The 12,978-nt window shown below is 50.2% G+C and overlaps 1 protein-coding gene across 4 annotated transcripts in view; it reads left to right on the top strand.

Annotated features, from left to right (window-relative positions):
- Positions 1–12,978, top strand: part of ABCD4 (ATP binding cassette subfamily D member 4) — a 30,131-nt gene that overhangs the window by 12,598 nt on the left and 4,555 nt on the right. For 2 of the 4 annotated variants that reach the window (XM_077123044.1, XM_077123042.1), the window contains exons 2-17: positions 2,016–2,134; positions 2,299–2,426; positions 3,441–3,580; positions 5,019–5,135; positions 5,526–5,651; positions 6,233–6,283; positions 7,880–7,974; positions 8,238–8,359; positions 8,469–8,560; positions 8,756–8,845; positions 9,954–10,159; positions 10,307–10,416; positions 10,971–11,007; positions 11,382–11,431; positions 11,852–11,904; positions 12,361–12,437. In XM_077123044.1, the coding sequence (XP_076979159.1) occupies positions 2,101–2,134; positions 2,299–2,426; positions 3,441–3,580; positions 5,019–5,135; positions 5,526–5,651; positions 6,233–6,283; positions 7,880–7,974; positions 8,238–8,359; positions 8,469–8,560; positions 8,756–8,845; positions 9,954–10,159; positions 10,307–10,416; positions 10,971–11,007; positions 11,382–11,431; positions 11,852–11,904; positions 12,361–12,437 (1,528 nt within the window). In that variant the 5' untranslated portion in view covers positions 2,016–2,100. Of the gene's footprint in view, positions 1–2,015; positions 2,135–2,298; positions 2,427–3,440; positions 3,581–5,018; positions 5,136–5,525; positions 5,652–6,232; positions 6,284–7,879; positions 7,975–8,237; positions 8,360–8,468; positions 8,561–8,755; positions 8,846–9,953; positions 10,160–10,306; positions 10,417–10,970; positions 11,008–11,381; positions 11,518–11,851; positions 11,905–12,360; positions 12,439–12,978 lie in introns of those variants that run through there. The other 2 variants (XM_077123043.1, XM_077123045.1) reach the window with 2 other exon arrangements.

Genomic DNA, 12,978 nt, shown 5'->3' with positions numbered 1-12,978 from the left:
GTGTAGTTCATAAAGATTTCTGTTTCTCCATATCCATTCAACACTTGGTATTGTTTGGTTTTCTAATTTGTATCGATCTGATAGGTGTAAGGTGGTGTCCGATTACTTTTTAGGTATTTATTAGGCATTTGGATTTCCCCTTTTGTGAATTACCTATTTATATCCTTTTCCTCCTTTTCTATGGTTAGCCTGTCTTCCTGTTTGCATGTTCCTTGCATGTTCTGTGTATGATCTATATTTCAATCCCTTGTTGTTGTTGTTTGTTTTGTTTTTAGGTGTATGATCCGGGAATCGAACCCGGGTCTCTGCATGGAAGGTGAGCATTCTACCACTGAACCACCTGTGCACCCAATCCCTTGTTGTTTTACAGTCTGCAGACACCTTCTCTGAGTTTTGTAACTTAGTCTATGGCATTGTGTTGAACAAAAATATTTGATTTTGATCAAATTAAATCCATCAGTTTCCCCCTTATATTTGTGTGTTTTGGGTCATATTTGAGAAATTTCTTCCCACTTGAACATCATAGATGAAGAAAATAAGGTATTCTTCTATATTTCCTTATATTAACTTAGTGCTACTTTTCATATGTAGATTTTTTTATCCACATGGATAAAAGTTTTAAAGTTTATTCTTGTAACTGGTTTGAGGAATTGACCCGGATTTCCCTCCACCATTTCAATTAATGAATACCTAACAGGAAAGCTGTATCATGTAGTTGTTAAGAGCATAGATTCTTGGAGCCAAGCTGCCTGTGTGCAAACCTGGAGGCCACTACTGGGTGCTGGGTAGGTGGCAGGACAGGTTATATAGCCCCTTTTTGCCTCAGGTTTTCTCATCCATACGATAAGGATATTGTCTCCATTTTTTCAGGTATTGGCGGATTGAGTGAAGTAATGCATGTAAAGCACTTAGAACAACACTGGATATGTAGTTTATGCTTAATAAGTGTTGATAATGATTAGTGTTAGTACTAATATGTCCTTTCTTGTGATGAACTTCTGTTATGTACCCATGTAAATATTGATCTATATTGTTTTGTCTCTCTGTTCCATTGCTCTTTTTGTTCCTGCATGAATACTATGCTTTATTATTGCTCTAGTCCAGAAATAAGATACATCAGCACAATCTGATGGTTTGAGTCTCTTCCTTTCTGTTTGCTATTCATGACGGTTGCCTGAAGCTGTTCATAGACCTTTATTTTTCCGTATAAAGTTTATCAGAGGAGTCTTGCTAGTTCTTTGATTGGTAGCACGTTGAATTTACAGACTACTGTTGTTAGAGTTGAGGTCTTTATAATGTTAAATCATGCTACCGTTATTTAGATCTTCTTTCATGTCCTAAAATAGAATTTTGTTTTTCCTCCCAAATGTCTTAGATGTTCTTTAAAGTCAATTCCTGGACATTTGGTAGTCTTTCCATCAAAGAAATTTACTTTTGTAAATTTTATCTTAATTTTTTTGTGTTTTCTAGTTAGTTATTGCCCGTATAGAAGAAAACAGTTGATATTTGTATCAATATATGTATGATAATCCTGTATGAACAGCATTGCCGAACTCCTTTTATTTCCAACAGTATATTGATGTGCTTGTATTTTTCCTGTGAAAATGGTCATGTTTTCTCCAAATAGTGACAATTGAATCTCTTCCCTTTCAATCCTTTTACCTCGTTTCTCTTTTTTTGCTTTATTGCTTTAGCCAGGATCTTAAAATCTTTAATGAGGTGGACATCCGTGTCCTGTTTGTGACTGTGAAGAAGATTGTTGACTAAAGTTTCTTCATTAATTATGTTTCTCGCAGTAGGTTTTTGGTAGATAACCTTTTATAGCATGTGGCAATTTAAAGACTTCCTTTTCTGTCCCTGGTCTGTTCCCAGCCTGCCGACTTCAGCATTATTAACTAGTTCTTTCTTCCTGGCCTGGGCCCCGGTAGGATGATGTTAGGGAGCTGGGGAACTGCTTTCTGATGTTTGACTGCCCTCTTGGGCTTCTCTCTGCTTCCTCTGCTTCTCTTCTTCAGGCCCAAGTTAGATCTGCAATTTCTCCTGCGGTTCCTGCAGATACAGAAGGTTTTGTTTCGTTCTTCATCATCTCAGAATTTCTTGATGTTCCTGACCCTTCTGTGCGTGGCCCTGCTGGGTGAGTGAGTGGGGCCAGGCTAGAGGTGGGGGGGGGGGGGGCAGCTCTGCGTTGGGGTCCATTTCCTTCTCTCTGGGGTCTTAGGAGGCAGGGATTCAGGAGGAAGCCTCCCTCCTTCCATTTTCATCCCGCATCAGTGATTTCTGACTCCTCCCTTCCCCCAGAACAACTGGTTATTTACCAGGTTGGCTTGATCCCCAGTCAGTACTACGGGGTCCTGGGGAACAAGGACTTGGACGGGTTTAAGAGACTAACGTTCCTGGCCATCGTGCTCATCATTCTCAACTCCACGGTAAGGTCCTTCCTTCTCCCTGCAACTCTCTTCCTCTCCAGCCAAGTACGGGTAGAACGCCCAGTGGGATTTAGTCACCAGGAAGTAGAAACCACGCAGTGGGGATGTGTTCTTTCCCCTTTCTGGGAACTTGAAAAAGGATTGCCCCAAAGGTCAGAACCCTAGGCAGTGCAGTTGGCCCACTTAGGACCTCTTCCTCAGGGGTTTCAAGCTCTTGCCTGTGACTCAGCCTGGCACCATGTCACACCCCCCAGCCTTGGCACCTGCTGCTCTCTCAACAGGAATGGCCGTCCTCCTACTCCCTTGTTCACTTGGTCTCCTCATCTTTTAAGACACCTCTTTTGTCACCTCCTCCAGGTCCTCCCCAACTTTCTCCTTGTTGTCCTCTGCCAAAATCTGCCCTTTCTCTGTTACTGACCTACTACGTTGTGTTTACCTCTGCTGTAACCCTTCTCACACCCTTGTAATTGTCTGAGACCTTGCTAGACTGTGAGCTCGCTATTTCTGTAGTGCTTAACATATAGGTGAGTCAGTAAATGGTGAAAGAGTCAGAGTTAGGCCTCGGCCAGAACTCAAACCTTGTGCTCTCACTCAGGCCAAACCCCTGTTTTGTTGGAGAAGCTATTTCTTATTATACTTTGGCCACTGTGATGAGTACTGAGTCAGTAAGCACCCATGTGTACAGAACCCCGTTCCGAGCTTTGGAATGGAATTGTAGATATAGTCCCCAACCTTCAGAAGCCATTAGCTCTCAGCATAAGAAAGTGTTCTGTCTTGCCTGTGGCATGCCCTTTGGTATTTGGTGAAGGAATGAACACATGCGCAGACGAGGAAGGGAAAAATCCCATGACTTGATGCTTTAAATAAGCAAAAATGCTGCGTGGACAGAAAGTAATCAGAGTGGGCTGGGGTTGGTCAGCAGAAGCTCTCTGCCAGCTCTGAGCTTTGAGCTGCAACAAGAAGGAAGCCAGCTGTCCGCTCCCCTTCTTTTTCCTTGCCTACCCCACTGCACAGCTGAAGAGCTTTGACCAGTTCACCTGCAACCTGCTGTACGTGAGCTGGAGGAAGGACCTCACGGAGCACCTCCACCACCTCTACTTCCGGGGCCGCGTGTACTACACCCTCAACGTGCTTCGGGATGACATCGATAACCCGTAGGCACCCCTTCCTCATCCTCCCTGCCTTCTGCCTGGCCCTTGCCCATCCAGTTTAGCCCTGGAGAATCCTGACAGCCAACCCCCTGGAGATCATCTGTGGTCCTTATTTGCTGATTGCTTTGCTAATTGCTGCCCAGAGCCAGGCGGGGAAGGACCCTGGAAGGCCTGCAGGGCTGTGGAATGGGGAGCTAAAGAGAAAAGGCCAGGCCTCTGGGAGCACCTCTGTTTTGTCCATTTCTTATCCTGGACTTTCAAATAAGGCATACTCTGAAGAAAGTGTCCTTGCTAGAAAAGCTAGAAAACCAGCTCTCATGTTTTTGGTGATAAAAAGTTACTGCCCTCTAGGATTTAGTATGGGGTTCAAATCCTCATTTTAGCCCTTCCCAGCTTATCCCTTTTGAGTTCACTAGGCCTCAGGTTTCGCTTCTATGAAATGGGGTAATGCCCTTTGGTATTTGGTGAAGGAATGAACACATGCGCAGACGAGGAAGGGAAAAATCCCATGACTTGATGCTTTAAATAAGCAAAAATGCTGCATGGACAGAAAGTAATCAGAGTGGGCTGGGGTTGGTCAGCAGAAGCTCTCTGCCAGCTCTGAGCTTTGAGCTGCAACTTTGCAGATAGCTTTGAGATAGCTTTCAGCTATCTCAAAGGACATAGGATGAATGCAGGGCCTGACACACAGGAAGTGTACAGTGGAAGTTAGCTATTATAATTTTGCAGGTGAGGGAACTGAGGCCCAGAGACTGCAAGTGACTTCGCCAAGTCATGTATCTCCTGGGGAATAGAAGGATCAGTGTGGTCCTAGTGGTGAGAGGAACATAGGAAGTCTCTCCTTTATACCCCAACCCCTACCTGCTCACCGTCCCCCTGACAAGCGCTTTGTTACCCTGGGTGACCTTCCCCTGGTGAGCCTGAGCTTTGCAGCAAAGATTCTCAGTAGGTGGTGGCTGCTGCTGTTTACTTTCTCTTCTAAGCCTCTTCCCTGGGGCCCATCCCACAAGAAGCTTCTGCAGCCAGATGACTACGAGGGAAACAGACATATGTATCTAAGAAAAATTGGGGCGAGTTAAGATAAATGGGACCACTTTCCTGATCATTCAGAAGTTTAACTCATCTACTTCTGTGTAGTTCTTGGGCTCAGCTCACCTGGCTCAGGCCCCTGGGTGCTGGCCATTTCAGTTCCCACTTTTACTGAGGGTATAAAATGAGTTTCCATAAGAAGCAGCTCTCCAGGACCCTGTTTAAAGCACCCAAGGGTCCACTTGCTGCTAGGAAACCAGCCCTTGTCTGGCTCCATCTTCCCACAAGCATCTTCTAACAGAACCGAAAGGCAGCCTTAGAGTAAGAGGTATTGTGGTGGTGCCTTGGTCCTGCCCGCCCCTGAGCAGAGCTCCCTGGGTCCAGTCTCTCTCTTTCTCTGTGTTGGCTGCAGGGACCAGCGCATTAGCCAGGACGTGGAGCGATTCTGTCGGCAGCTCAGCAGCATGGCCAGCAAGCTGATTATCTCCCCGTTCACCCTCATCTACTACACTTATCAGTGCTTCCAAAGGTGAAGCCCCTTCCCTACCCAGAGTCCCTCCCGCTGCCCTGGCCTCACTCACTCACACATGGGGTGTGGGGCAGGGTCAGTGCCCTCAGGTCAGAGTCCAGGAGAGGCTTGTCTTCCCTCCCTCCTTCCCACCCACACCCTCAGAAGTCTTCCTATCTCCCCCTGCTTGGGGCCCTGCCCTGCCCTGCCTTTGGCCCTGTGGCTTTTCACTGTCACGAGGATCCTGGTGCTCCAGTGACTTAGACCAGATACCAGGTGCCCCCCCTCCACGGGAGCAGGGGCCTCACAGGGCTGCTGAGTTGGATCGGGCTACCCTTGGGGTGGAAGAGGGGATGCAAAAGTCAAGAAACATGTGGCGCCCCACACCCTCCGCCTCTCTCTGCTTTTCAGCACAGGCTGGCTTGGGCCTGTGAGCATCTTTGGGTATTTCATCCTGGGGACTTTGGTGAACAAAATTTTGATGGGCCCCATTGTGGCGAAGCTGGTGCAGCAGGAGAAACTGGAGGGTGATTTCAGGTGTGTTTCCCTTGCTTGAGGTTTCGGGCTGGGTCTGATGGCTAAGGGAAGGGGGTCTGCCCAGCTCTGCCACTTAGCAACTGTGTGATCTCAGGCAAGGTCTTTAACCTCTCTAAGTTTGTCTTCTTGCCTCTAAGATATGAATGATGACTTTGTCTACAAGAGGACTGTGGGGCTTAATTAGATCCGAGAAGCCCTGGGAACCGTGTCTGGGTGGTCATTATCATCACCATCATTGGCCCTTGGTCCCCTCACATGCTCCTGTTGCAAGCACTCTGTTTTGGGTTGTTTGGGCCTGGCACCTGCTGCATCTAGTCCCTGCTCTGCCCTTCTGGGCCTCCTCTTTCAGGCACAGACCTGGGGAGGTGTGAGGGGCAGGCCCTGATCCTGCAGAGCTCCTACTGGGCAGGCCCTGGGACTTCCCACCCCTGTGGCAGTCCAGGGAATAGGGTCAGGCTGAGGCAACCACAGTTTTGAGGTGGAGTTGGGCTTCTTTTGGGAAGTCTTCTCTATCTGGGGCTCTGAAAGGAGAGGGCCAGCCCTCCCTGCGGTCAGCACACATTTCCCTTTGGTCTGTCCAGGTTCAAGCACATGCAGATCCGGGTGAATGCTGAACCTGCTGCTTTCTACAGGTATGTCTGGCAGAGCAGTTCCCCTTCAGTCTGGTCAGAACTGATAGTGGAAAGGAAAGATGCATTGTATCCTCCTCCGCCACCACCGGACTTCATCCCCGTATTTGGGGACTGAGTGTCCTCAGACTCGGCTGCGACCCCTCCCTGTCCCTCCCACCTGTATTTGTCTGCCTCATCCCTGGGTCTGGAGATTTGGTTCTGAAGCTAGTGGTGCCTCATTGTGGCTGGGTTTAATCTCTGGCCTAGAATGGGACCTAAATCTGCTCAAAGAATAAAATGAGTGGATGCTTTGTCATTTTGCTGATGACCGTAGGCATTTCCTTTGCCTCTGTTTTTCTGTCTGTAAAATGGCTTTCTGGCAGTGCCTGAGATCCAAGGCTGATCCTTCCTCTCTGTAGCATGGGAAGGAATGGGAGTGTCTCAGGGGACTATTAAGTGACTTCACCCCCCCCCACTCCCCCCCCACCCCCACCCAGTGCTTTCCAAGTGGAGCAACATGTCTGGCCTCCCTAGGGCAGTGTTGTAAAATCCCATCCCGTCCCTCTGGGGCTAGTGCAATGAGTGTTTGGACTGATAACGCAGGCCCCAGAGGTTCCTGGGTAAAGAGTAGCAGCTGTTCCATGGATCAACTACCAGGGGTGGATCTGATAGCCCTGGGACCTTGCCCTTTGGTCAATTTCTGCTGTAGTTTGTAGCTGCCACCCCTGAGAGTTGGGATGAAGGGCCCCAAGAATACTAGGACTCTCTGAGCTGGGGTTTGTTTGGGGGTGGTAGGGCTAGGCACGTGTTACATTTAGCTTTTGGAGTCTGCAGCCTCTGTTCACAAAACTCTGGGCTCTGAGGAAAGCAGCTTAGTTCTTGGCGCTCTGGGCAGGTTCATCTGAGGCCTCTCTGTCTCTTTCTGCAAAATCTGCACAATTTCTCTTGAAATGCCCCTCTCTCCTCCCCCTACCTTTTCTATCTGGAGAATTTCTCTCCATCTGTGAAGCCCCTCTGGGCTTTCCTGACTTCCCAGACTCAATTAGTAATCGAGCCTTTCTGCTGAGGGTGTGGGAGGACACGCTTCTGGTATAACACTCACCACACTCTGGGTGAAGACGGCAGTGCACTTGCCTGCCTCTCTAACCTGGGCTTCCTCGAGGATAGGAAATACTGTAGCCCCACAGCCAATAACACAGAACCTTGCATCTGGGGGCTGCTCCTTGTATGTTGGTTTAGTAAGAACAGCTGTACTTTGTTGAGGGCTCCTTATGTGCCAGGCACTTTATATTTGGTAACTCTAACCTATTACATAGTTATTATGAGCTCCATTTTACAGATGAAAAAACTGAGACTCAGACATTTAAGTAACTTATCAGAAGTCATCCAACTAGTAACTGGCCAGAGCCAAGATTTGAATCAGGTCTGTCCCTCTTCAAGGTTTGTGTTATTTCTGCAGCCAGCACCATAAGGAATGAATGAATCAATGAATGGGTGCTGGCAGCAGAATGAGTCTGAGGCTGAGGTCATTTGGATGGGCTTGGTTCCTAAAGAAGGTGTCTCACAGCCTGGCTGAGGCTTTGCAGGCCCCACAGACATCCCAGCCTTTCTCATCAGAGCTGGGCACGTGGAGCACATAAGGACAAACCGCAGGCTGCAGAGGCTCCTTCAGACCCAGAAGGAACTGATATCTAAGGAGCTCTGGCTGTACAGTACGTGCAGGGTGCCTGGCTCCCGGGGCCCCAGGGGGTAGGGGCCACAGAGTTCGGTATTCCACTTTCCTTTCCACATCTCCCTACTTTGCCTCTGTGGTGGTAAATTTGCTGTAATGCAGGAATTACCAGGGCAGGTGGGTGGGGGCCCCTGTGAGAATCCTCTGGAGAATGCATATCCAGGGATAGCCTGGTCCCCCTTGGCTTCCTGCTCCCCATCCTGGGATTGTATTCCTCACAAAACTGCAGTCTGTCTTCTGCAGTCGGTGTCAACACATTTGACTATTTGGGTAGCATCCTGAGTTACGTGGTGATCGCAATCCCGATTTTCAGTGGGGTCTATGGAGACCTGAGTCCCACCGAGCTTAGCACCCTGGTCAGCAAGGTGAGCGTCTTTCCTGGGGACTCCTCTGGCTTGTGCCCTCCCGCCCTTTGGCCCGGCCCCCAAGGCCTCATCCTCAACACTTGTACTGACTGCTTTCTCTTCTGTCCAGAATGCCTTTGTGAGCATTTACCTCATCAGCTGCTTCACCCAACTCATTGACCTCTCCACCACGCTTTCAGATGTGGCTGGTTACACACACAGGTGAGGCTATGGCCAGCCCCTCTCTAGTTCCTGAGCAAAATGAATGCCACTAGGGGAAAGGAGTTGAATGAAAAGAAGGAGCAAAAAACTCACCATGTTCTAGTGGGTATGAGAAGGGGTTGGGAGTATTTTCTTCACCTGGGCCACCCTCCCCCCACCCCCAGACCCTGCCTCAGGTTTTTATTTCTTGCCCAGGATTGGGGAGCTGAAGGAGACCCTGCTAGACACGTTCCTGAAGTCTCAGGACTATGAGATCCTGGACGAGAACGAGTGGACATTAGATAGGCAAGTATCAAGCTGGCAGCATAGTGCCATGTTGAGAATGCAGGCTAAAGAACAGCCCGGCCCTGCCCTTTCCCAGCTGGGTAAAGGAGTTTTTGTGAGGATTAAATCCGCATATTGTTCTGGAAGTGTTCACAGTCAGTGTTGCTCTTTTGGTGTCCATTATGTTCATTTATGTCATTCTCCCAGCCGATGGAAGCAGGGCACACACATGCTTTCTGCGTTTGCTCAAGACAAAACAAAAATCTGAATAGTGTCCCTTCCCCACCCGCTGAGCCCTGACATCTGCCCCTTTCCTCAGGATGTGTCTTTTGGTTCACCGTGCCACACTCAGAGCCAGAACTACCTTTAGTCATTTTATCTTTGCAAGCTCAAATTTTTCCTGACCTTTCTGTGGATCCTGGATTTGTTTCATTTCACTTTTCTGGAGTGGATTGCTTCACCTTTCTTATCTCAGTTTTTTCATCTCTAAAAAGGAGATCTTAATAGAACCTTCCTCTTAGGGTTAAGGTGAGGATTAAATATGACAGTCCATGGAAAGGGCATAGACCGTAATCACATAGTAAGCTTTCAAACAGTGGAAACAATCTGAATTCTGGGACCTGCATTCTGCTCTCTTCTTAGGAACTAATGCCCCTGCTTGAAAATAAGGCTTCTTACAGCTGTGAGCCCAGAGGCTGGGAGATGATGGTGCAGGGACTATAGAAATGTGGGCTCGCGAGGCGGGATTAGGAATCCCCAGAGAACCAGGAATCCCCAACAAGTTTATTATTACCACCCTCATTCTTATTATCAAGTCTAGTCCCACTTTGACATAACGAAAACCCGCTAACATTAGAATCACACAAATTCAGCTCTTGCCTTTACTGGCTCTGAGGCCTTGGGTAGGTTACTTAGCCACCTGCCTTGATTTCCTCATCGGCCACATGGAGCTAATACCTGTGATTCTTGGGTGGTAAGACGGACAGAGTCAGCCATGCCTGGAGCTTTGCCATCATGGCCGGAAGTCAGCACCTCCACCTCCACCCCCAGCCCGAGGCCAGGCCCACCAGGGGGCGCACGGTCCCGGGGCACTCCCAACACTGCTTTCCTTCCCCTTGCCTGGCCCCAGGAACCCTGGGCGGCCCGCAGAGCCCGCGAATACAGCTTTCCTCCTTGAGCGGGTCTCCATCTCCGCCCCGGCCTCTGACAAGCCCCTCATCAAGGAGCTGAACCTGAAGATCTGCGAGGGGCAGAGCCTGCTCGTCACGGGCAACACGGGCACCGGCAAGACGTCCTTCCTCCGCGTCCTGGGCGGCCTCTGGGAGAGCACGTGGGGTGAGCACCGGGCCGGCCCTGCCCTAGAGCCCCTGCGCCCCGCTGGGGTAGTGGTGGAATCTATGCTTTTTTCTTGGGAAAAGAGGGTGAGAGGCAGGCTGAGGGGGAGGGGGCAGTCACCTTCTCTGAGAGATCTCAGGGTGGAAGTGTCTGTGAGCCCCGCAGGCTCAGTGCAGATGCTGACTGACTTCGGGCCCCACGGGGTGCTGTTCCTGCCCCAGAAGCCGTTCTTCACTGATGGGACCCTTCGGGAGCAGGTCAGCCCCGTTCAGGACCCACTTCTGCCCTCCACACCCACCCTGCCTGCTCACAGCCGGGCCCCCTGCCAGTGTGGCGGCTGACAGGTCTCAGGCTCTCGGGAGTTGGGGAATAGAGGGTGTGGGTGATAAGCTGTCCCAGTCTGGGAACTCCCTGGTTCTAAGAGCATTATATTCAGTTTCCATCGATTGGGCCTCGGTACTCAGAGCAAATTTTGAGGGCAGGTAAATAAACCTGTGAGGGCTGCAGACCAAATGTCACTCATGTTTGTTGAGCACCAGTATTGAAGTCTGGGGCCCCTGGGCTGAGAGGCACCAGAGACTCTGTCTACCCAGGCCCGCTTGTGAAGGTCGCAGTGGCCTTGCCCCTACCTCCCACCAGCACTGAGCCTCTCCCGCTGGACCCTGGGTCAGGGAGTGCCTCACCACCCTCAAGTGGAGAGGAGCCTGGCCTCCAGATGGTTCTGGGGGTGCTTCTGTGGAAGGGAAGGCTTGGGTACAGCACTGCCTCTCATCGGCCCTCTTCCTAGGCCCTCATGGTTTTGTTTTCTCAGGTGATTTATCCGCTGAAGGAGATCTACCCAGACTCAGGTGAGCCTGGACCTCCTTGGGCCATGTCCCCCCATCTCCACTGTTCCTGCTCTGCCTGGCTGTGGCCTCATGTGTGCCCTGAGCCCCAGCCAGGCTGACAGTTGGGTCCTCTTTTTCATCTCTTTGGTGTTTTGGGGTCTGTACCCTAGCCTCATCTTGTTCTGTCCCTGTCCTTGAGCAAAGTTACCCACTGGAGGAAGGAAGGTGATTATTTCCTTCTCCCAGCCTTTCCCTTCTGATGACCCCTGTCAAGTAATCCTCTCACTTCGGAACCTTAACCCGGCATCCTGGGGCTCCCATCTTGCCATGATGTGCCCTGACTGTCCTGGCTACCCAGGAGCCGATTTCTTAAAGAAACCTTGTCTGTTTTGTAGGTTCTGTCGATGATGAGAGGATCATGAGGTTCTTGGAGTTGGCAGGTCTGGTGAGTTGGGCAGGAGCCCTGCAGTCCAGAGCCCACCTGGGGGCACTGACCTGGCAAGGGCTGGCACCAGCAGTGGGAGACTGCAGGTGGGAGCCTGGGACAGGGAGAGTGGGAGCACACAGATGAAGTACAGGGGTGGGGTTTCGGCCAAATTCAGGCAGTAGAGAGTTGTGCTCTCTGTAGAGAATTTTAAAACAATAAAACTGTCAGTCTGCTTTTTATTGTCACCTTCCTCCAGCAGTTCTAAACAATTAGTTGAAAGAATTTTTGCTGCCTGGGGCAGACATACACACAGGGGTGTATATATGTATCTTGTCTGTGTATATCCACCTGGTGTGTTGGGTGGGGGGCTGTACCTCAGGATGACAGGAAGCAGGGCTGGGCCTGGCACAGACATCTTTCTCTCTGGGTTTGTTACAGTCCAGCTTGGTGACAAGGACAGGGGGTCTGGACCAGGAGATTGATTGGAACTGGTAAGAAGGGAACTTGGGTGCTCAAGAGCCAGCTCCTCCACAAAGACCTTAGTTCCAGGGTCTCCATCAAAAGATAGAGGTGGGGAGGGCCATGGTGGCTCAGCAGGCAAGAATACTTGCCTGCCATGCCAGAGGACCCGGGTTCGATTCCCAGCACCTGCCCATGTTAAAAAAAAAAAGATAGAGGTGGCTTTGACCCCAAAATCCAGGTGTTCAGGCAGCATATTTTGGCCCTGTTCTCTGTGGGCAGTGGGGCTGTGGCTGAAAGTGGAGAGGAATGTTGTCCATCTGTCCTGGGCCAGCCTTTGCATAGAGCACCTCTTCTTGCCCAGACCCATTCTGGGCAAAGACCAAGCTTTGTTCCTTATCCTATGCTAATGGTATTTATGAAATGCTCTGACCTATCACTTACAGCCTGCACCCAACATCTGGGACTTCTCCCTTCCCTCTCCTCAGGTATGATGTTCTGTCCCCAGGGGAGATGCAGAGGCTCTCCTTTGCCAGGCTTTTCTACCTGCAGCCAAAGTATGCAGGTGAGGCCTACCCTATAAGTGCACATGCCAAGCACCATGTGTGCTTGTGGGGTAGCAGTGTGTGACCTGGCTCATCAGCTCTGGGTGGTCCACAAAGGAGGACCTCTGTCCTTCTTCCTTGCCCCTCTGCTGAGTTCTGATGGTGCCCATGAGGCAGTGGGGCTTGGCGTCTGAAGAACCACTTGGGATATGGTATGATGCCAGTGTATAAGCTTTTCTACCATTGCTGCAGCTAGACCCAGGGAGCCAACCTTGAGAGGGGTTGTGATTTTATATTCCTTGGGCTCTGCCACTGTATGAAAAGACATCCCCTCAGCTATGCCTGGCAGAGGGATGTAAAGTGTGGACTTTTCCAAAGACTGACATTCTTGGGGGCACGTGTGTTCCCTGGATTGAGTTGTTCTGATGGATGAGCACCATCTATCAGAAGCTGATGGATATAGTTCTGCTGCTGGCAGGTGAATTCCCAGGTAGAGTCTGGCCCTCTGCTCCTTTGGCCATCCACTCCCAAGGCAAGGCCCCTGTAAGGCCCAGCACCTCC

This window comes from Tamandua tetradactyla, chromosome 12 (assembly GCF_023851605.1).
Source record: "Tamandua tetradactyla isolate mTamTet1 chromosome 12, mTamTet1.pri, whole genome shotgun sequence".
Lineage (NCBI taxonomy): Eukaryota > Metazoa > Chordata > Mammalia > Pilosa > Myrmecophagidae > Tamandua > Tamandua tetradactyla.
This window is presented reverse-complemented; position numbering and strand designations above follow the sequence as displayed.